General features: G+C 39.2%; 2 protein-coding genes across 2 annotated transcripts in view; one reads left to right on the forward strand and one right to left on the reverse strand.

The window, feature by feature from the left end:
* The window catches only part of LOC136843175 (uncharacterized), a 141,753-nt gene that overhangs the window by 52,013 nt on the left and 66,395 nt on the right, over nucleotides 1–23,345 (forward strand). The window lies entirely within an intron of this gene.
* The window catches only part of LOC136843176 (myotrophin-like), a 31,739-nt gene continuing 15,304 nt past the window's right edge, over nucleotides 6,911–23,345 (reverse strand). The window contains exon 4 of the mRNA XM_067111247.1: nucleotides 6,911–9,648. Coding sequence (XP_066967348.1) covers nucleotides 9,562–9,648 — 87 coding nt within the window. The 3' untranslated portion in view covers nucleotides 6,911–9,561. The remainder of the gene's footprint in view (nucleotides 9,649–23,345) is intronic.

The raw sequence follows: 23,345 nt of genomic DNA on the forward strand, positions 1-23,345 counted from the left end.
CTTAAGAACAAAATACTTTAAAAATAAGTATGGTACACTATAAAACTATAAAATGCACACACAAACATCACGAAGGGACTAGTTTGTTTCCATCAAATCTTGTCGCCTGTTGGTGAGTCACAAAATTGGTCAGATACCAAGCTTTTAAAGTCTGTTCTTTGTTTGTTAGCCAAACTCTGCTCATTCTGTCAGTGTTAGTGCCTTTATAACATCAACTAAATGTATGCATACTCCCTTTACAATTAAAGAAAAGTTATGGTAGAGAAATTGGAAAAAGGGCAATCAGTGGATTCTTCATGTGCTGAGTATGGTGTGGTATAACATATTAACTCCACTATCAAAAAGAAAAATAAAAGCTTCAGCAGTTTGCATGAAAGCATTTGCCAGATAATGTGAATACAGCAGGTGTGGTAGTAAAAATGAAAACGATAGGCTGTGAAAAAGACGTGCAGCTTGATGAAATCTGTTTTAAGTTATGAGTACTCTTGATATCCTTGCCGAGGATATGGGCATCACAAGTTTCCGTGATCTGGTGCCTCTGACAATGACATGGACACACTTAATGTTTTCAGCTCAGGTTTATAACTATGATCCTTTTAGGGTCACTGCCTGCCATAGCCTAGGCACTGGACCCTTCTGCCCCTTGCCAAAAATTTTTTATGAACCAATTCTTGGTATACTCTACAGTAAGTGAGGGCCAATGCCAATAGAACCCACTAGCTATACTGTAGTCAATATGTTTTGGCAAATTTGAAAGGCCTATAACACTTGAAGTTTAGGTGAACCAAATACCCCATTACTACTAGTCTGGGATCCAAAATTCACTGCTGTTATTCTCAAGAAATACTTTCAAGAGAATTTGTGCGAAAAGAGGAAACACCAAGTGCACATTCTGTAAAACTTTAAAAGCAAAATATCACAATGATAAATGAAGCAAGATGACTCTGATCAGCTTTGGCTTTTAAGGTATTTTGGAAAGGAAATGCCTGAATAAATGGAACTGGTCATGTATATATATATATATATATATACAGGCAGTCCACAGTTATTGGCGAGGGTTCTGTTCCAACGGCGTGACGATACATGAAAATCGCCGATAACTGAAAATCAGCGCCTCTGTTAGGTGTGTATCAGCGCCAATACGCGATTATCAATGTCGATAAGCAGAAATTGGCGCAGAAAATTGCTGATTTTTCTCACTAGACAAGCGCTAAAAAACCAGATCGCCGATAACCAGGAACTGCCCGTAATATATATTATAAATATATGCAGTATTACTTAGGTTACATGCCTTAGTCTTACTAGTCCACCCAAGATGAAATCTCTGGAAAAAAAAAATTACAGGTATGTGTCAATGACTTAACTAATCAGATCTTGAACTGGCCTAAATTGATACTATTCACACCCATAACTGGGAATCTGCTCTATAATGAGACCATTTCCAGATATGCGGTTGTTAAACCATTTTGACAACAGCATATCTGGAAATGGTCTCATTATAGAACAGATGCCCAGCTGAGGGTGTGAATAGTATCAATTTAGGCCAGTTCAAGATCTGATTAAACTAAAGTCATTGACACATACTTGATTTTTTTTTTGAGATTTCATTTTGGATGGACTAGTGAAACTCAAGGCATGTAAATTAAGTAATACTGTACATACTGTATATAGTCAGTCCCTAGTTTACAACGGGGCCAGCTTACGACATTCCAAGGTTACAATGCTTTTCAAATATATTAATCGGAAATTATTTCCCGGTTTATGACGCATGTTCCAGGGTTATGGCGTGTCGTACACCGATCCGACGTAAGAAATATGGCCCCAAAACAGCCAAATGATAAAAATTTGTTTTTTTCTGATGAAAAACTCAATAAAAATGCAGTTTACATTGTTTTCAACACACCCAAAGCATTAAAAGTAAGGTTTTCTTAGGATTTTCTACTTTTTCGGCATGACAATTTTCGGTTTAGATGCGGCGTAGGAACAGAACCCCGTCATGAACCGGGGATTGTCTGTATATATATATATATATATATATATATATATATATATATATATATATATATATATATATATATATATATATATATATATAGTTTTGTTGAGGTAAATAGATTCCAATAGTCCATCTGTTATTTATACCTTATCTTAAATATTGATGCTTTTCTTGAGAACAAAACGAGTTCTAGCCTCTTTGATAACCAAGGTGTCCACTCGTTTGTTTGTTTGGCTGCTTGTGCCTGTATTGCTTCTAACCCACGTATGTTCTTCCTCTGGGATGGAGACCAGAGTTGAACAGCATGCTTTAAGTGGGGTCTGATTAGGACACCATGTAAGGTTGGGATTGTCCTCCATTCCTTAACTGTGAATTGACATTCAATATAAGTTACAAGTCACTAGTGATCATTTCTCTTGAAAATAATTCTCCATCTCATCAAGCAGGCCATTCTTGGCAATCCCATTTCTAAAACCTGTGTGCCATACTTTGCATTTATTAAAGTTGAATGGCATCTGCCCCGTTACTGACCATTCAACTATTTTCTCCAGATAACCTTGCAACCTTTATAGTTATCAACACTAATATCCATCTTTATGTCATTAGCAAGGATGTTTGCTAGTCAGCCCAATGTCAAAGTAATTTATTTCAAAGACAGAGAACAAAAGACCAAACATTGAACCCTGAGGCACACCACTTGAGATGTTTAGCCAATAAGAGGTTGTCCTATTGATAACTTTTTCTGATGCTTATCCATTCTTATGTCCAATCTTTGCCTCCATCTATAACTAGACTCTACTTTCGCCATTAACCTTTTATGAGGCAGCTTGTCACAAGTCTTCTGGAAATTCAGAAAGAGTAATCCACTGGTCTACTTCTACGAACCAAACGTAATGTAAGAAGTCTAAAGGATTAAGTACAATCTTCCATTACAAAATCCATGATAGCTATGCACACACAGTTTGATTTTAAAAATCTCATTACGCCATATGTTTTAGCAGGTTCTGAAGTGAAATGGATTGACCTTTAGTTCCAGGGTTCACCTTAGAAGCCCTTTTGAATAATGGTGCAATACTTTGCAGTTCCCATTCCTTTGGTACCTGTCTTTGTCCCAGGTTGCTTTCCTTCACTCTTTCTACAATTACCCTTGGTTTGAATCCATCTTGATCTAGGTAATTATTTTAGCAACATCATTATTTTCACTTTTACCACTAATTTTGTTATTAGCATGTTCTGTAAAGTCTCATTTCCTATTAGGTAATGGGAACTTCAAAGAGAGAGACACTTAAGTTATATCAATCATTGATGAAAACAATTGCCAGGGCCACATAAATTCACTATCAAATAACCTAATCCAAATATAGCTAGAGAAAATCTATATTACTCAGTTGTTTATGAGCAAATGCCATACTGAGAGAGAGAGAGAGAGAGAGAGAGAGAGAGAGAGAGAGAGAGAGAGAGAGAGAGAGAGATTCTCATTAATATACCTAGTTCTGTTAAATTTTCCTGTAAGGGTCATTAATGTGCATAACTGAAAATAAGCAACTAGTTTTTTGTTTTAATTTTCCTACAAGTATAGATTCCATAAGACATGTATGCACTGTAAATGAGATACTGTACAGAGAATGTTATAGTAGATCCATTATTAGACAAGTCTTAACCATAGAAACTGGCTGTGCAATATATGGTAGCGGAAAAACTGGGAAGGGTGTATCAGTTCAGCAGTATATTGCGCATATGATTTCATTAACCTTGTGTATATACTTTAGTCTTTATGTACATTTTTTTTTATTCTACTGTAATACTACATGTACACAGTATTATACCTTTTAATAGATAAAAGCAGTGTTGTAGTTTTGTTCAAGTGAATCTTGTGTCCGTGAAATATAAAATATATTTTTAATCATCAATGTTTGGGTATTGGAGGAATGTCTCAACTGATGCTCGGATTGCTAAAATGAAGTAGTTATGAGTGTATGTTAAATTAAATAAGTTTATTGGATTTACTTCATATTGCGGTGCTAATTTTGGATTTAGTAAGCTTTCTTGACTTGGGTGTCTATTTGGAGTGGTAACATGAGTACAGTACTTTTTTGGGGGGATCATGACGGATGAAGAAACAACTAAAAAATTAATGTACAGTTCCTTCTTCCAGTCTAGTAATTGTAGTCCATCATTATCTGATGCTTTTTCTCACTATATATTTTCTTAATGTATGTATAAAGAAGACAAGATATAGTGAATACTGAACAGGATATGTGGTGGGGAAGACTTGATTGCCATAAGTTCAAACCCAATACCTATCCCAAATCCAGGTTTACATCCACTCATAATTTACTTGCCTGCTTTTTCATTTCCAATGTTGTACGTTTGTAGATTGTTTTATTACTGTAGTATTTTTTACATCTTGTTTACTTTCTTTCTGCTTCACCCACATTACTTATTCATATAAATAAAAAATGACCCTTAGTTTGACAGGTGCATCTACCAGCCAAATCACTCTAGCCGACAGGTACGTTATGGTAGTTATGAAAAGTGTCAGCATTGAATATTCTCTAAAATTCTACTTGAAACATAAGGATGTAATACCTAGAAGCATTCAGTACACAATGATGCTTGCATTCAATTTGACAGAAAAGCAAATACCTCTCCCATAACTCAGCCATTCGCATATAGGTACATGTACTAATGCATCTTCAAACAAGATCACTGCCTAGTGTTTGATGAAATGTATAAAAACTTTTGTATACCATTTTATTTTCTCATTGAGTACTGCGATATAATGGTAGATTTTCTAGATAACCCTTGTGAAGTGCAATGTGATATTAATGATGCAAAGAAAGGCCAAGTTGTTGAAATTTTCAAAACAAATGGGATGTTGCACTCCCAAGCACATAACAATGTCTTTCTGGAAGGAAAGATAGGAGTCTTGACAAATATACTTCAGTGATAAGACCGAGAAGTTTATGGGGGCAAGATAACTATGTCTTGCATGTAACTTTGGGTTTTTCAATTAATTAACAAAAGAACTTATTCAAAAAGTATAGACAGATTTTTAAGACATAAAACTGTAGGTTGTGAGTAACTGATGTGTGAAGAATACAGTATTGTGAAAACATTCAACACTTATATTAACACAGTCACAAAAGATATACAATCACAAAAGATATGTAAGTTATTTGAATGTCTACCTTTCCTGAAATTTTCATTGCACAATAAAATAGGTAAAACAGTGTACTGGAAAGGGTGACTTGACAGGATAGGTATTGCTAATATTCATGGCATGACAGAACTGGCCATGAAGATCAAGGAGTTTGGGAAGAGCCCAAACCTGAGGATCCACATCATAAGGGTTCCAAGGGTATGTCAGAGTGGGTGCTAGACACAACTTGTTTCTGACCTTAATCTCAGGAAACTGACTTGTACACTGACTACAAACCACAAAAAGCAACAAATTTCTTGAAAGAAAGTGTTCAATACAGAATTTAATAAAGGATTTGCATCAATGACTTTGGATGCCTGCAATGTGTGAAATGCCTGAATGCAGCATAAAGATACAAAAGTCATTTCCATACCCCAGTGTGTCCCTGGATGAGCTACAGACCTAGTTGGAGGGGCACAAGAGCCTCATAGAAAAAACCAGGAAATTATGCAGTTTTAAAACAAGAAATGAAGAAGAAAATACCATGGCCTTGCATTTGGTCTCTAACAGACCCTCAATTCCTGCGAACATTCTACATACCGGTATGTTGCATACTACAGGTGTACAGCTTGGGGTACAATCTGAGCAACTGTAATTATAAGAGTATAGTGACAATAATGTATCTCTGGGATAAAACTGCGCTGAATGAGGTTCAATAATGATTTCAAACATATTAGCACATGGACCAAGAAAACTGTAAGGGTCATGAGAAAATTTTAGTGATGATTGTGGGGGAAAAATTAGAAATTCCAATATGGTGCTCCTCCCTCTCAGGCTTCTTCAGAGGAAAAAATTTTCAACCTTTCAGCATTATTTTTTCATTATGGGCATTTTTATGATGCTTGTGATTGTCATCCAGAAAGTATGAACTGGCGCTATGTGGCAAAAACAATATTAAAATGGAAGAGAATTATGTCAGGCATATCTTACAAAGGTAAGCTATATGAAAGACTACAGGACACCAATGACTTTCATAATGCACGACTGATGCCTAGTTCTTATTTGTTTCTGTACAACCTTGGATTGTGGGATGTGCAAATTCCCTAACAAATACTTTGGCCCCTTCCTTTAAATCCTCAAAAGTTCAAAGGATTTGAAAGAGTTTGTGAACTGCAGTATGCCCTACTCCAAGACGGGGGTGACTACAAAATCTTTGCTGATCAGGAGAGCCTTGGAATGTTGCACTTGCAGAGCTTGACAATGTGAAAGAGGACAACATATTTGAGTACCTGTACAATAGCTGTTATTCTCCCATCTTTTCCCTTTGCATCATCATTTTGCACAGCATTCACGGATACAAAGAGAAGTGTTTAAACAATATTCAAATTTTTTTTTCAAGTTTAATCTTATTCTTTGTCTTTCTATTTATTCTTACTACTATTATTATCATTTAATAACCACTAGTACTGCATTCCCTTTTTCTATTACCATTAACATCACTGTTGATGTTTTACTGAGCTGGAAATTATCTTAGTTATAACTAAGTGGAATGGGAACGGAATATGATGGCAATAGTAAAACCAGTATTTTTGCATTGGTCCTATATCTGCTTTGTCTTAAAGCATTATTATTGTCATAACTGATGAGTTTCAAGTGGAAAGAGAGATGGGAATGAATACAACTCCAACTAAAAGCCATCTCGATTCACTATACAATACGTGGCAAAATTATTTTGGGTAGAACTAAAGAAATTGACTTTATTAACAAAATGATTTTTGTATAGTTTAAATTATGAGTTTATTAACAAAATGATTTTACAGATGTCTGTTTTTTTATCACCTTTTCTAGTTCCAAGGCAATTTCAACCATGGAATACTAACCCTGTTTGCTCCTTTTATTAAGATAAAAACTAAATTTACTTTCAATGTAACCAAGTTAAATTATATTTTTCTTTATATTTTTTCATGGAAAGTTTTTGAACTCATCATCTTTTTCATATTTTTAAAAAATATTAACATTAAGTCCATCTCAAAGTAAGCACCTTCCATATATCCATTAATCATATTAATGTCTATCAAGTACATTACTGATAAATTTATATATTAACAATCTTCTGCTTAATATCATTTCCTTATTATTTTCATCTGATATTCTTTTTTTCTCCCTTAATCCCCTACTACTTAAAATACTCCTTTAAAACCAGTCTTGTTAACCATGAGAACACCAAGTTATAATTTAGCCAAATCAATATCTTTGACCCAATACACAATGAGTAAATATTTTGAATTATCTGAAATTCTAAATAATATGGATATTGAAGAAAACTATTTTGAACAAGCTTGGATATAGTCTCTTTACACAAAAAATTCCCATAAATGAGACAATCACTATCATATCAAATAAAATATATAAAGATGGGGGATTTACAAGACTATCCCAAACAGAATTTCAAGTTATATAGAATAATTGTTTCCGCCCAATTTATCAAAAATCTGTTCATGCATGTGAAAAATTTATATGCTAAATATTCAAAGGACCAGAATTTATGAAGGTTTGTACGAGATCAAACTAAATCTAACTAAATCCCCTCCTGGTACAGTGAGAGTAGGAAATGTTGCTTTAAGCATGCACAATACTGATGAGCATCAAGGGGGTGACAATGGAGATAAGCACATATAGATTGCAATTTGCTGCAGAACTATTCAGCTTGAAGAGTGTTAATGGTGCTAAAAGTGAATGGAAGAAAAATCTCCAAAATGAATAAGTTTAAGCAAGTGTAGAGCAAAATTAAGCTTACATACAAGGAGGAACTACAAACAATAGCTCCAGATGCAAGAAAATATCACTGATTAATATATATCCAAAAATCATTAAGCATTAATGCAAAAGCAACTGACCATATATCCAAAAATAATTAAACCATTACTGCAAAATCAATTGACCATATATCCAAAAATTATTAAGCATTAATGCAAAAGTCACTGACCAGCTAAAAATGGTGTAAAAATGATAATTGTAAAATGTGAATCACTACAAAGTATAAAAGGATGATAATTAATATGAAAATGTATCAACACACTGAACACATGAGGAATGTGTAAAAGAGGGATATCGACATATGCCTATATTGGGAGTAAAAAAGACAGCAATACTAAGGACACAGAAATGAAAAAAATGACAAAGCAGTGATGGGGAAGTACGGAAACTGATGGATAAAAACCTAACACCCTGACATGCATGTGTATACAAATATACACATGTATTCATATACTGTATACTATAAAGAAACACACAAACACTGTATAAACTGACAATGTATATTCTGTATAGCAAACCTTATGTATAGACATTAAATAGCCAGGCAGATTTACTAGTTCAACAGATAGCATACCATATATAGCAAATTCAAAGCTCTGAATGTAAGACAAATAGTTGCATCCACCACCACCTTATTATAACATCCACAGCCATTTGTTACACAATGTCAAACCCCTGGGTTCAATTTATTAATCTTGATTATACAGGACGCTTAGAATTCTTACTAACTCTGCTAAGGTGCAAGAACAATCATAGCAATTGCAACTTTTAGACTTCCTCCGCTGGACGGCAACATTATCACCCCTATTTAGACCCTAGAAAATTTTGTCACACAAGATTAAACATTCAAGGTAATTAGTTTCAACTGTTGTACCAAAGACAAATTATATTATGCTAAAAATTAGTAAAAAATTATCTTATACTCAAGCTTGAGTGCCATCATATATAACCACAGTAAAAAAATTAATTGATTGGAATTCAAAATTTTCCTCTGAGATAGACTTAATTCTTTATCCATGCTAGATTCACAGAAGGTTCCTGTAAATCTATTTTCATCCATCACCTCTTTTCATATACCATACATTAATGGTTAATAAAGCAAATCCTGTTTAAAGACAATAGAACTACCTCATCATGGTGACAATTGACCACAAAACATTCACTTATGCCTTAGTCATCTAACATTAAATCAGAAATTGATGTATTAAAATAAATTATTCAACAAACATCTACATTATTGTAAAACGTTTTGAGAATATTGACATTAAATACACTTTTAATTATCACATAAGTAGCCTGAAAATATACTTTTGAATATGCTGTTCCAGCTGAAAGTGTGTTTGATGTTATTTGAAGATTCTATGAGCTTAAATGAAAATCATCCTTTGTGTCATTCACAATATTCAAAGGGGCAGATGGCCACCCTATGGAATGAGGAACACTCCTTCCTCTAGATATGGAAGTTTCCAGGATCTTGCAGTGAGGAGTCTTCCAAAGAGTGAATGATGTACTCACTACAAAATCAGGAACCTTCCACAACTTGCCATCCACATGTGACCCAGTTCTTGCACCCTCGCAACTACCTAATTAATTACAGTATTAAAGTTTATCTTAGTAGAACTTTGATTTCATCCTTTTCTGCAGCATCCAAGTAACTAGTTCCATCTGGTGCAGTCCCATTTTTATTGGCTCCCTGTAAATAAAAAATCTCATCAAGATGAAGTTAACAATGCATATTAAACAAGATTCATAAATACAAGGATGCTTTAATAACCAACACCAACATATGTTGCACGTATATGAAGTAAACACTACTGCTGCATTCGTGTCTTTTTACCTTGGTTAATCCAAAGGATAACTGTTAATCCTGCCTTCTTAAGTTTGGGAAGCCTTACTCGAAGTTACAATACACAGCTTTCATTTCAGTAACTTTATTCTTAATTCTTTTTTCAACAGACCTTGTCACTATTTATGCATTTTTGTTTAAAACCAATGGTTTCCCTTGATATTACAGCAGTGTTAACTGATGTATCTTCATGTGAATGTGGCTGGAGTATTTCACCATGTCCGCCCTTCATACCCTTAGCAAGAGTCCTAATGCAATGCTGTACCAATTTTGCCCCAACCTGTCGTCTTTGATGCATTCTATTCCTTTCATTTTACCATTCACCTTTGTCTACCTCTTGACACACCCAACTGCCCACCTATGGACCTTCACTACTTGTGACATGTTCTGTACTTCAAACTTTTGATATTGGCTTTCAACTTCCTTCAAATGCACTTTGGTGAAGTAGGTACCCTGATAGGAAATGTAATTACTTAGCTACAGTAGAAATGAGCTGTCACTGCTATTTTCCTATTAACCACTACCATCACTGCCACAGCTGAGAGAGTAAGCAGGAGCTTGTCTTTGGAGATCAGATGTCTCCATGGAAGTGGTGTATACTTTTCATATTGAATATCATTAGGTGGGAGGCCTACTCACATCCCCACCCTCCTCTTCTCTCTCTTTCTTTCCTAACAGATGGTAACAGAGAGGAAACGGTAGAGTTCTTTGAAGAAGACAATGTAATTAGAATCCATTCATAACCAACCCCTTTTTGCAAAAGGCCTATATCTCTTAATGGCCTATGTCAGGGTCCCATGCACCCAAGGCCCTCTACCAACAGGTAGTGAGAGATGCTACATGTTTTATTTTCATTTGTGAAACAAATGGATCTTTGCAATCAATATACTGTACATCCTTGCTACTTTTATCACAAATAATCATGGTTAAACATTTGCTCTTTATAACTGCATCTTTTGCCAGCAGCAACTAAAACATTACTTCTAGCAGTTAAGAACATTGGAATATAAAATTTAGCCCCAAAGCTAAGTGCTGGGACCTAAGAGGTCATTCAGTGCTGAAACGACAATTGTGGTTAAAAAGGTTTTAAAGGTGTAACAGGTGGAAAAACCTTGCATTTGCATTATGAAACAATTGTTAGGAAAGAGTGGAAAGTAAGATAATACAAACAAAGGTACAATAAACAGAATGAAAAGGGTGCAGCTAGGGGCTGGACAGATGCTGAAATGAACCTAAGTAAAGCCTACAGTGCACTGCATGCACAGCACAGCACTAACCCCCTCCAGGGTATGGGGACTACAGTAGTAGTCGGGGATTAAGTTAGGGTATAAAACCAGATGCGTACCATCAAGTGCAATTCAATTCCTCATTTTTTTTATATAAAGAATTTAGTATTTAGTGTATCTTCTTCTAAATCTTCAATCTTCATGAATAACATCCAGAATTCTATTAATCTACATATGATAGAGCATTTGTTTGAACTTGCGTGTTCTTAAATTCTCACTGTTGAAGAACTGACAAGTAAACTTTGCTTTTTTAAAGGAAATGACAGAAAGCCCTGGTATCTTAGGCTGGGTTAAAATTTTAGGGCTTATCTAACCCATCTGGACGGAAATTTCTGCCAGGGTCCAAATTTAGTTTATCAAATAAGGCAACTATGCAGTGCACAGTGTATTTTAGTCATCTTGTGAGATGTAACTGTGCAATTTTATGCTTGTTTAAATTGGTCTGCATTCACTCCTTCAATTAAGTATCCATGTGTCTTGTTCAGTACTACTAATATTGTTGGAGACTGAATTCCCCTATTATAGAGTCAAACAAAATTTTAACATTTTACTCTATTACTCTCCCACTGTCCCACAATTTTACAAGCAATTTTTATATCTTACATGGCAAAAGCAGGAAGTTTTCTCTCCTTTCTTGGTTGAGAGTTGTCTGAAGTCACCCCCCGAACAAAAAAACAACCCATTCCTTGTGGGTGAAAACCACAACAAAATCATTGAAATACGCTCCCTTAAGGATTATTTGCCATTAAAATACAATTTGTGTTCTCTCCGTTTCTGGGCAAGTATTGTACAAGACCTTCCTTTCCTAGTTTGATTCTGAACTGTTTCCATTCAAGGCCACAGAAATTTGTTCCAAATGAAATTTGTTCTTCAGATAAGAAACAGTCCTTGATATTGTGTGCTGAATTAGTGGACTATCAGATGCTCAGTTCTATGCATGTAACCCCCTTGGATCAACATATATTTCATTTCCCTTAAACTCATTATATTCAATGTAGATATGCCATGATAAGCTCATTGTGATTTAGTGGGGAGATTTAGGTCCCTTTCGTTGCCTTTAAGAAACCACTGAAGGCAAAAAATTAGTATGTCTGAAAATGGAAATTTGGGATTTGCATTTTGAAGTAGTTTTAATGCACTGAATCCATCCTGTGGTATAACCTTCGCTGCTACTGAGGCAATGGGTTAGTACTGTACAAAAATGGTTGTGGTTTTTCTCTGCTGACTGATATAATTCTGAGTGGTCCACTTTCCAAGTGACAACACTGTTTCTGATCCACTGAGATCAAACCCTTGTATTACTTGCTTTTGCTTTAGTTACCATTACTAAATTGTCTCATTACCTCTCCTTATGGGAAACTAAATTCTTGCAACAACTGTGCTTACGTGTGCAATTTAATAATTTATAATAACTGTCCAACCTTTTGTGATTTTTGTCTTGTGATACCCTTTTTGTAACTTAATAATTTTCTGTCACTCTTATTTGCTTTACTTTCAGGGGTTTATTTTTATTTTTATGTTTTTCATTTATCAAGATTGCTATTATTAAATTGCACAGGTAAGCATAGTTGTTGTGAGAATTTAGTTTCCCTTACACATCAGCACCCTGAACCTAACCTAGATTGCTGAGTGTGCTTTTATGTCTTCCTAGACATTTTCCAATCCCTTTTTTGAGTTCATCCATTGAAATCTGTCTGTCTGTCTCTGCTGTCTGCCTTGAACCCTAAGTTCACCTCAGACATAAGATTGGGAATGTAATTTTATTCCATGGAAAATATACATTTCATGTTTGTTTACTGGAGTCGCCATCTCTTTCTCTTATGAGGTTCAAACTACTGTATTCCTTTGCATCATTTGTTTCTCTTGATATATTTCACAAGTTTGTTGGCTCTCATTTATCTGTTCTTGTTATGCTTTTATCAATTTGAATTTTCTCTTTGATTATATGCATGGTCTTTTAACAGGCATTTAATGTTTTGTTGCTTTCATTGCATTTCCTTACAAGAATTCTTCTAAGCACTCTTTCTTTCAACTAAACAAACACAAGTAAATACAGCATTTTTATAATAAAATGAAGTTTATATATGCTTACCAAGCAATTTATATATGCTTACCAAGCAATTACATAGCTAACAGCTTCCTACTACAGCAGACCAAAAGTTCAAATTTCGCGTTGGCGCTACCATTGCTAGTGTAGGTGACAGGGTCCTGCCCACTGTTGGGATTGACAGGTACAACTCAGCGGGAAACATCAATTCGTTTGAGTCAAAATACGTCCATCTGTGGTGAAGGAGGGAGGGCTCTGATTATGTAATTGCTTGTAAGTATATATAAAACTTTATTTTATCATAAAAAATGTCATTTTTATATAAGTGACTTGCCAAGCAATTACATAGCTGACTCCACACTGTGAGGAGGGAGGTTAGATGGACATAAAACTAATCCAAAACATTAAAAGATAATGACTTTGAACTAGAAGTTTGCTAGCACTGAGACAATGCTTGTTGTACCTTACCTGGTAAGAGAGCTGCCACTGGTAAATACTGCCTCTTGTCAGCGCTCATCTTGACCTGTAGAGGGCATGGCGTATTGGCCAGTGGGTGCTCTGCAGCTGTGGAGGTACACCGACAACTGACAAAGACAAAAGGAGGTGCCCTTGCCCTGGGCATGACCAACCAGAATAAAAAACAACAGTGTCACTTACACCACAATAAAAACTAGACAATCAACAACCTAACCATAAAAAATCTGGTGGGTACTCCAGGTACACTTGTACCCGCAGGCTTCCCAACAACTCAACACCTAAAAAAACCAAGGCAAGGAGGTAGAAGAGGGGCAGTTCGCCCGCTGTGCTTCCTCTCCCAACACCATGCCAGCCACAGATAAAGGCCCTAACATGCTACAATTATCAAAAACTGCTTCCATGTCTTTCAGGAAGTGTGAAGCAAACACAGAATTCAATCTCTCCAAAAAGCAAGAGAAGTGGCGATGGCTCGAACCTCACGAGCCTTTACCCTCAAGACCGGGAAGACGTCCTCTTGAACCTGAGAATGCGCTTCTGAGTTCTGATATATGGCTCCTTAAGAAAAAGGAGAGGGGGTTCTTAGAGGAACCCCTGATCTTCTCAGTCCTGCAGATGTAAAGCTGCAAGGCCCTCACGGGTCAAAGAAGTCTTTCCTCTTCTTCCGGCCCAAGAATGTTCTCCAAGCTCTTAATAATAAATGAGTGGGGTCAGGGACCAGAAACGTTCTCGTTCTTAGCGAGGAAATCAAGCGAAAAAGAGCAAACTGTGCCTCCATGCACAAAACCAACTTTCTTATCCATTGCTTGGAGTTCACTTACTCGCCTTATTGTAGCCAGTGCTAAAAGAAAGTCTTCTGAGTGAGGGACTTCGAAGGGGCAGAATGAAGAGGTTCAAAAGAGAAGCTCACGAGCCACTTTAAAACTCCATCCAAATTCCAAGGGACTGAAGAGTGATTGTCTGTCTTGGAGATCTCAAAAGACTTGACAAGATCGCTAATACCTTGCTCTGTGCTTGAACACTGAGCTAATTGTAGAGGGTGACAATCTCCTAACAGTCTTGAGAAAGAGCAAGAAGTCCGCAATCTGGGATACAGAGGTTTCAGAAGCAGAGACATGATTTTGTGCACACATCTGAACACTGTAAACTTGGACTGGTAGAGCTTGCTAGAAGAAGCTCTTCTACATCTAGCAACAGTTCCTGCAGCCCTACGTGAAAATCCTTTTGCTCTGACAAGGCTCCTGACAGTCTGAAGCCTGTCAGGGCCAGAGAGGACAACTCTTGATGGTACCTGTGAAAATGTGGCTGTTTGAGCAGCAACTGTTCTTGTGGAAAAAGTCTCGGGAAATCCATGAGAAGTCTCAGCAGGTCCGGAAACCACTCCTTCCTCGGCCAGAAGGGAGTGACTAGTGTCATTGAGACATTCCGATGAGAACCGAACTTGTTTAACACCTCCCAAATCATCCTGAAAGGGGGGGAAAGGCGTAGACGCCTAGGCCTGTCCAGTCTAATGTTGCATTGGAGTCATCCAAGCTAAAGGGTCCGGGACTGGTAAGCAAAAGAGAGAAGTCAGTTGTTCTTTGAAGTAGCAAAGAGATCTATGGAGGGCTTGCCCCAAAGCCTCACAGATCGCTGGAGACTCTGGAATGCAAGGTTCACTCTGTAGGGAGCACCTGGTGACCGTGGCTTAAGTGGTCCGCCAGAACATTCATCTTCCCCTGCACAAAGTGGGGGAATAGCTCGACTTGATTCTGCTCCGCCTATAGAAGAAGCTCTTTGGCTACCTCATAGAGTGAAAGAGTGGGTGGGCCCTGCTTGCGAACGCAGGACAGAGCAGTGGTGTTGTCAGATTAAATCACAACTATTTTCCCCAATATGAGTGGAGAAAAAGTTTGAAGGCCCAGATGAATGGCTTTACTCCTTGACGTTTATATGTAGAGATTTCTGAGCTGCGGCCCACGTCCCCGACACCTTCTGACTCTCTAACAGGGCTCCCCACCCTACGTCTGAGGTGTCAGAGTAGAATTCTAGGCTGGAGTTCAAAGGAGATAGGGAGAGTCCTTCCTGAAGTCTCTCCTCGGATAACCACCTTGATCTCCGATGTTACTGGGAAGACTATGGAGTCTGACTGAGTTTTCCTGCACCAATTTGCCTTCAGGAAGAGTTGCAAGGGCCTTATGTGAAGTCTGCCCAACCTCAAAAGATTCCACTGAGGCCAGAGTTCCAAGAAGGTTCATCAACTGGAGAGCACAAGTAGAGAGACTGAGAAAATCCTGCACAGTCTGGAGAAACGACTCGACCCTCTTGGGGGAGAGAAAAGCCTGAAAAACGAGAGTTCAGTCATCCCCAAATAAAGAATGCTCTGATACTGAGTCATTTGGGATTTCTGTACATTTATCAAGATGCCTAACTCTTTTGTTAGGCAAAGGGTCCTTGTAAGTCCTTCGTGCATTGCTCCTCTGATGGATAGCGGAGAAGCCAATCATCCAGGTGTAAGGATAAGCTGATCCTGAGAAGATGTGGCCACTTGCCGAGGGGAGTGAGGATTTGGGTAAAGACCTGTGGGGCTGTGGACAGGCTGAAGCACAGCGTCCGAAACTGGAGAACGCAGCCCCAAAAGACAAACTTCAGGAACTTCCTCGAGTCCAAGTGGATGGGGACATGAAAATATGCATCCTGCATGTCCAGGGTTACCACCCAGTTGTCCTGATAGAGAGACGACATGACAGACCAGTTCATCTCCATGTGGAACTGGGTCTTCACCACAAACAAGTTTAAAGTGCTGACATCCAAAACTGGTCTCCAGCCCCCGGAAGCCTTGGGGACAACAAAAAGCCTGTTGTAAAACCCCTCCACCGCTCCCTTGCGAAGGAGAGAATCCATGTCTTGAACGAGGGTCGAAAACTTCTCGGACCCTGCCGAGTAAGCCGTCAAGGTGATAGGCAACTTTGAAAGCAGAGGAGTCTGATTGATAGGAACAGAGTAGCCCGTCTTCAGAACCTGCACTAACCAAGGTTCTGCACCCCTGCGACTCCATTCCTCCCAAAAAAGGTGCAACCTGGCACCTACCGGAGCACGAAGGACACGGGTCTCATTTACTGGTGGCTGGTTTGGCCGAAGACTTCTTAAATGACTTCGCTGGAGGCCGAAGGTTTGAGCGAGGTCTGGACTGGGTTCTAGATCTTCCTCCACAGAAGGGCTGAGGCTGCAGAGGTGAAAAAGGCTTGGAAACGACTGCAAGAGTTACCTTGGGATGCTTTGATGATTGGGTCAGAAGATCAGTAGTTGATTTCTTCTGCAGATCCGAAAGAACTTCTTTAACAGCGTCCTAGGGAAAAAGGTAAGACTTGTCAGGTGGAGCGTATAAGAGAGACGACTTCTGGATAGGGGTCACTCCTTTAGTAGTAAAGGAGCACCACAGCTTTCGCTTCTTCAACGAGCCCATCACATATAGAATGCAAGTTCAGCCAAACCGTCCCTCACTGCCTTGTCTGCGCGAGACAGAACATTAAGCCAGTCCGAAGCAAAGTCTTCCCCAAGGGCTGGGCAGTCTTCAATTTTCTGCGCCAAAGCCCCCCACTGTCCAATCAAGGAAACTAAAAATCTCCAAAACCTTGAAAATATTATGAACAAGGTGATCCAGTTCAGGAGATGAGAAGAAAACTTTCGCCGAGGAGAAAGCAGTATGACGTGATGCATCAACCAAGCTGGAGAAGTCCCCATGGGAGGAGGCAGAAACTCCCAAGGGAGGTGCTTCCCCCAGTGGCATAAAACCTGTACGTCCTCTTAAGAAGCTTCGAAGGAGGAAAGGTGAAAGTAGCCTTGCCGGCAGCTCGCTTCGAAGTCAACCACTCATCAACTTCTTTCAACGCTTTCTTCGAAGAACAGGAGAGGATGAGCTTAGGAAGGCAAGAATCAGAGGTATGCTTTTTCATAAAAAATGTAGAGGCAGGGGAGTCCGGAGCAGCAGGCTGGAAGAAGTCTGGGAAGTTCAATAACAGGAACCTGAGGAGACTCGAATAAGCTGAGGCAGGCACCGAATCACTGTCTGCTTCTTCATCCTCTGACGAAATAGGAGAGAGAACTAAATCCTCAAACTTAGGAGCAGTCTTCTTCTTTAAGAAAGTCATCAAATCCTCCAACTGATGCTTACTCGGAGCCAAAGAAGAATCCTCTTGAGGTGAAGAAAGAGGGATAGGCAGCGAAGGCGTTGGGCACTTAGAAGCAGCAGGAGTCGAACGGTCCGAAGTTGGCACCAAGCAAGAAGAAGTTGGCGCCAAATGAGCAGGCGCAGGCACCTGAGACTGAGCAGCTGGCGCTCGGGAGAAGGCAGGCGCTCAGGAGCGCGAGAGCCCTTTGGCTGAGGCGGCAAGCGCTTATTACAAGACCGCTTAGGAGACAACATCAGGCAATCTCGGTGCCATGAGACTCCGGACTATCCCAGGCTGCTTGTCGAACCCGAGACAACAAAGGAGGCGGATCAGCAAAACTACAAGAAGGTTGGGAGCTAACACTAACTTCCTTAAGTCTCTTAATGAGAGGAGAGCTGTTCACAGCCACAAAATGCCTCTTCAAAGGATGAAAAACAGAAGACCGAAGCCGACAACGCCTTCCATCCGACGACAAATCTTCCAAATCAGACATATGATGTGCAGTAAACGAGACACCTTTCCAGTGGTGCTCAGTCGACACCCAGGAACGTGCAACAGGCTCGATGGAGGGGATGACTGCCTGTGGGCAAACCCTATCAGCCTCCCTTTGACCTCTGGTATGTCTTCTACCCGGTGCGGGGGAGTGGGACAGAGGCCTTTGTCAAGGAGCACTGGTAGGACAGACAGCCGCCTCCTCAGAAAACACAACTCTCACTTTGTACTTTACTAGCACTGGGGACACTGGTAGCACAAACACCTGGAACAGAAACTTTACCAACAATAGCCTTAAAAGATAAACCAAGATTCATGACCGTATTGGCCAAAAACTCCAACTTCTTATCAACCCTAGACTTGAGACTGGCGATGGTGTTAGAATCAGAAGCATGGGAGGATGGTAAAGAGTACATGGTAAGACAGGAGGAGGACTCAGAATTGGAGAAACAGAAGGGATAAATGGGGAAGAAACAGTGCTACCCTCAGCCAATGAAGGCAAAGGAGTAGCTTCTAAGCTAGCTCTATGCTCTGCTCTAAGAGCAGCCTTCCTCTTCCTATCTTTATCAAGTTCATCAGAATGGAATGATAAGCCTTCCACTGCTGAGAATCCCAGTCCTGACAAGTAATCTCCCCATTACAATCTTGTCCCCTACATTTAATACATTTAGTATGAGGATCATACATAATTTTACTTAATCTTGTTTTACATCCCTCAGTACAGAACTGAAAGCTAGAACTAGAATCTGACATGGTAAAATAGTGAAAAATTACAAAATAACCTAATAATTCACTAATTGCAAAAAAGCCACACAAAATCTGAGTATGTCACCAAATACAGGAAAACAATCTAACAAATGACACAAGGTACTGCCCAAAAACCACTGATGTTGATTGGGAGCTGGCAGAAAATGAACTGATGTTTCCCACTGAGTTGTACCTGTCAGTCCTGATAGTGGGCGGGACCCTGTCACCTACACTAGCGATGGTAGCGCCATCGCGAAATTAGATTTTTTGGTCTGCTGTGGTAGGAAAATGTTAGCTATGTAATTGCTTGGTAAGTTCCTTATATAAGACATCATGCTTCTTCGTAGATTTCTTTTATTTCCCCCTTCTCTGCAATGTATATGCCTTGCTTCTTGCTACTACTAACCCTTGGACAATAATTTGAAAAGGAAAATGCTACATGAGAATCCTAAGTTACCACCACATAAAAAATGCCATATAAACCTCAATGAAAATGTACATGCCTAACTGCCTGAAGAACCACTTGTCAAGCCACTACCTATGGTTCTTGAGAGTTTACTGTCCTCCATGTTAACAAGATAAGTTCCAACAAAAATGCATCCAAAGACAAATGGTGAAATTCTTCTAAGCAACAGCATTAGGGTCAATATATGATGATTTCTGTAAAACCTGGAAGTGATCAACAACTTGGAGAATCTGGCAAAGGAGTACTAAAATCATAGCTCAATAAGACCCTGCTGCTGGGAGAACAGAGGAATGGATAATCTCCTAGTAAACTTTCAGGCAATCATACATGATAGGGAAGATATCTATATTTTGCATTTGCTGAAATGACTAAACAGTAACATCAAGGATACCATCACCAGACTGGACATCACTGGGAGAAATATAAGAGAGACACTGAGCTGCTACAGGAACATGTTGATGATCACCACAGTTAGTCATTTAATTGCAACAGCCAAAATGCCCTCTTATGTAGTCATACCTGCAGTGGGAGCTAATGAATGTAACTAGAGACTGCCTTACAAAATGTAACTAGAGACTGCCTTACAAATCAATATATACATGAATGCCACCAGCATGCTCAATGATCCAGTGGTGGAGGAAAATATCATAAATTGTTTTGCACCAGAGGCAATGTACAATTATAGTAATCAGATGTGCCATCTTACTGTGGATCAAACCCTTGTCAGATGCTCAACCAACCTTGACATCAAATTCCAAAATCCATTGTACCACAAGGACCACAATAGTGCTAGCTATTATATTATATATATATATATATATATATATATATATATATATATATATATATATATATATGAAATAGATATTCCTTCTTTCTTCTTATTGTTTAAAAAAATTATTAATGTTTCAAAAATATGTGGAAAAATAGAAGTTCTAAATAATTCATGGGAATTTTCTCTAGATATGAACATAAGGGTTGATGGGCCCAGAAGCTTGAAAATATTTGTACTTCTGACTGCGTAAATACTGTAAATCTGTCACAGTCAACCTATGCTTTGCATACTACTCAATTCTTATTCTCTAACTTTAATTATATTTTAATTCTTGAAAATACATTTCAGTTATTTTTAGCTGTCTATGTAACATCACTAATTGTCATTTTCAATACTCTTGAAAATTTCTTTTATCACCTAGTCAACATTTCTTTTTCTATTCCCAACTTGTTGATTAAAATAAATCAATTCAGAATAATTCTTCCAACATCACCTGCTTTATCATATTTTCCATTTTTCTTTTGAGGTAGTAAGCTCAAAATGATATTTTAATGATAAAATAAAGTTTGTTCATACTTACCTGGCAGATATATATATAGCTGTATTCTCCGAAGGTCCGACAGAATTTCAAATTTTGCGGCACACGCAGTGGCCGGTCAGGTGGTTAGTACCCATTCCCGCCGCTGGGAGGCGGGTATCAGGAACCATTCCCATTTTCTATTCAGATTTTCTAACGCCACTGTCTCCTGAGGGGAGGAGGGAGGGCAATATAAATATATATATCTGCCAGGTAAGTATGAACAAACTTTATTTTATCATTAAAATATCATTTTGTTCATGAGACTTACCTGCCAGATATATATATAGCTGAATACCACCTTTGGAGGGGGTAGAGACAGCCAAGAAATAGGAAAACCAATTATTGGTAAAATTATTTTGGTTCCTTATCTGATAGCGTAGCTGACTGAGTGGTTACTGTCACTCTAGTCTGCTTCTGCTTTACTAGAGACCCCAGCGGGTAGTGACCTATATAGCTGGCGACTTCTAGATGATCTGTCAACGGGGCGTGACCACAATGTGACTAGATCATAGCCCATACAAAGAGGACAAAAGAGCATTACTAACCACCTAACCAACACCTAAAGCGTTAGTTTGCAAAGGATTGGGAAGACTGCCTCCAGTAGTCGACCCAACAACCACAAAAACACAATTAAAAAGGGGATAGGATCAGAGTTACCCCTTGTCCCCAAGGTTGCTGAAGCAGCAATGTATGGTCCCAGCGAAAGCAATTTCAGTATGCTACCTAAACATCTTGCCAAGAGTGTGAGGCAAACACCGAATTGACTTCTCGCCAAAATGTGGCACTAAAAATGTCACTGAGTACCATATTTTTCTTGAACGCCATGGAGGTAGCAACTGCCCTCACCTCGTGAGCGTTAACTCTCAACAACTTGAAGTTGGAGTCGTCACAACTAGAGTGTGCGCCCTAACGACGTCCCTAATGAAGAATGCCAGTGCATTCTTCGACATAGGTTTAACTGGTTGCCTCACAGAACACCATAAAACATCCAATGGACCACGAGTGTCCTGTGTTCTTTTAAGGTAGTACTTGAGAGCTCTAACTGGACATAGAACTCCCTCAGGTTCCTGTCCAATAAGGTCTGCTAAACCTTTAATTTCAAAGTGTCTAGGCCAAGGGTTAGAAGACCTATCATTCTTAGCCAAGAACTTAGGGCTTAAAGAATAGACAGCATTGTGTTCCTTGAAGCCCACATGACGGCCTCGAACTTCTCTCACTCTCTTCGCCGCGAGGAATGCCGTTTCGAGTAACATCCTTAAGAGATGCAGAGTGGAGAGGCTCAAAAGGACTAAACATCAAAAACTTGAGCATTACGTCCAAGTTCCAAGCAGGGGAAATCAGCTGAGGAACCTTGGACGTCTTGAAAGAGCTCGTAAGATCGTGGAGGTCCTTATTGTCAGACAAAGCTAATCCTCTGTGTCTGAATACAATCGAAAAGCATGCTCCGATAACACTTGATAGTCGGAACTGCTATATCGAGTTTTTCTCTTTTAAGTAAAGGAGAAAATCCACAACCTGGCTCACAGTGATAGAGGAAGAGGAAAAGCCCTTCTTTCTACACCAACCTTTGAAGGTTGCTCACTTAGCTAGATATATCCTTTAGATGAAGAACTTCTGGCTCTAGCGATGGCCCGTGCCACCTGGCCAGAAAAACCCCTTCGCTCTGACCAAGTTTCGATAGTCTGAAAGCAGTCAGGTTCAGAGCGGGGAGATTCAAAGATATCTCGTGAAGTGGGTTTGTATGAGCAGGTCTGCTCTCATAGGAAGGGTCCTCGGAACGTCTACCAACCAGAAGAGAAACTCCGAGAACCAGTGGTTCAAGGCCAAAACATGGGGATGAGAGTCATCCTCGTCCCTTGTGAGGCCGCGAACTTGCGTGATGACTTCTCCCAGAATTTAGAACGGGAAAAAAAGGCGTAAACATCTATTCCCGTCCAATCCCAGGGAAGAGCAACTATCGCAACTGCCCCAGGGTCGAGTACAGATGAGCTTTACAGAGGAGCCTCGCTGTTCTTGAGGTCGTGAAAATATCCACAAGATGGCGACCCCAAAATTTCCAAAAATCTTGGCAAACCTCCTGATGAAGGGTCCATTCCTTCGGCAGGAGTTGATGGCGCCAACAGAGCAGGTCTGCTCGAACATTTTCGACCTCTGCCACAAAACTTGTGAGAGTCGAAATGTTGCGAGCATAGGCTCAAAGAATAATCTCTCTTGCAAGGCTGAACAGGGAACAAGTATTGTCCGAGTTTGCTAGAACTACACGATTGCAAACTTGGACCTCAAGAATTGGCGAGCTAAAAGATAGCCGCCAAATCTTTGAAGTCGATGAGCCAGGACACCTGTTCCTCTCTCAGGTTCCTAACACTTTCTCCCCTCTAGTGTTGCCCCCCAACCTGTTGAAGACCCGTCGGAAAAACAACACTAGGTTGGGGTTCAGAAGCTTGAGGAGATCCCTTTCTGCAATTCCGTTGGATCGAGCCACCACCACAGATCCTCTTTATATAAGGAAGAATTCTCAATTCCTCT

The sequence above is a fragment of the Macrobrachium rosenbergii genome, chromosome 11 (assembly GCF_040412425.1).
Source record: "Macrobrachium rosenbergii isolate ZJJX-2024 chromosome 11, ASM4041242v1, whole genome shotgun sequence".
Classification (NCBI taxonomy): domain Eukaryota; kingdom Metazoa; phylum Arthropoda; class Malacostraca; order Decapoda; family Palaemonidae; genus Macrobrachium; species Macrobrachium rosenbergii.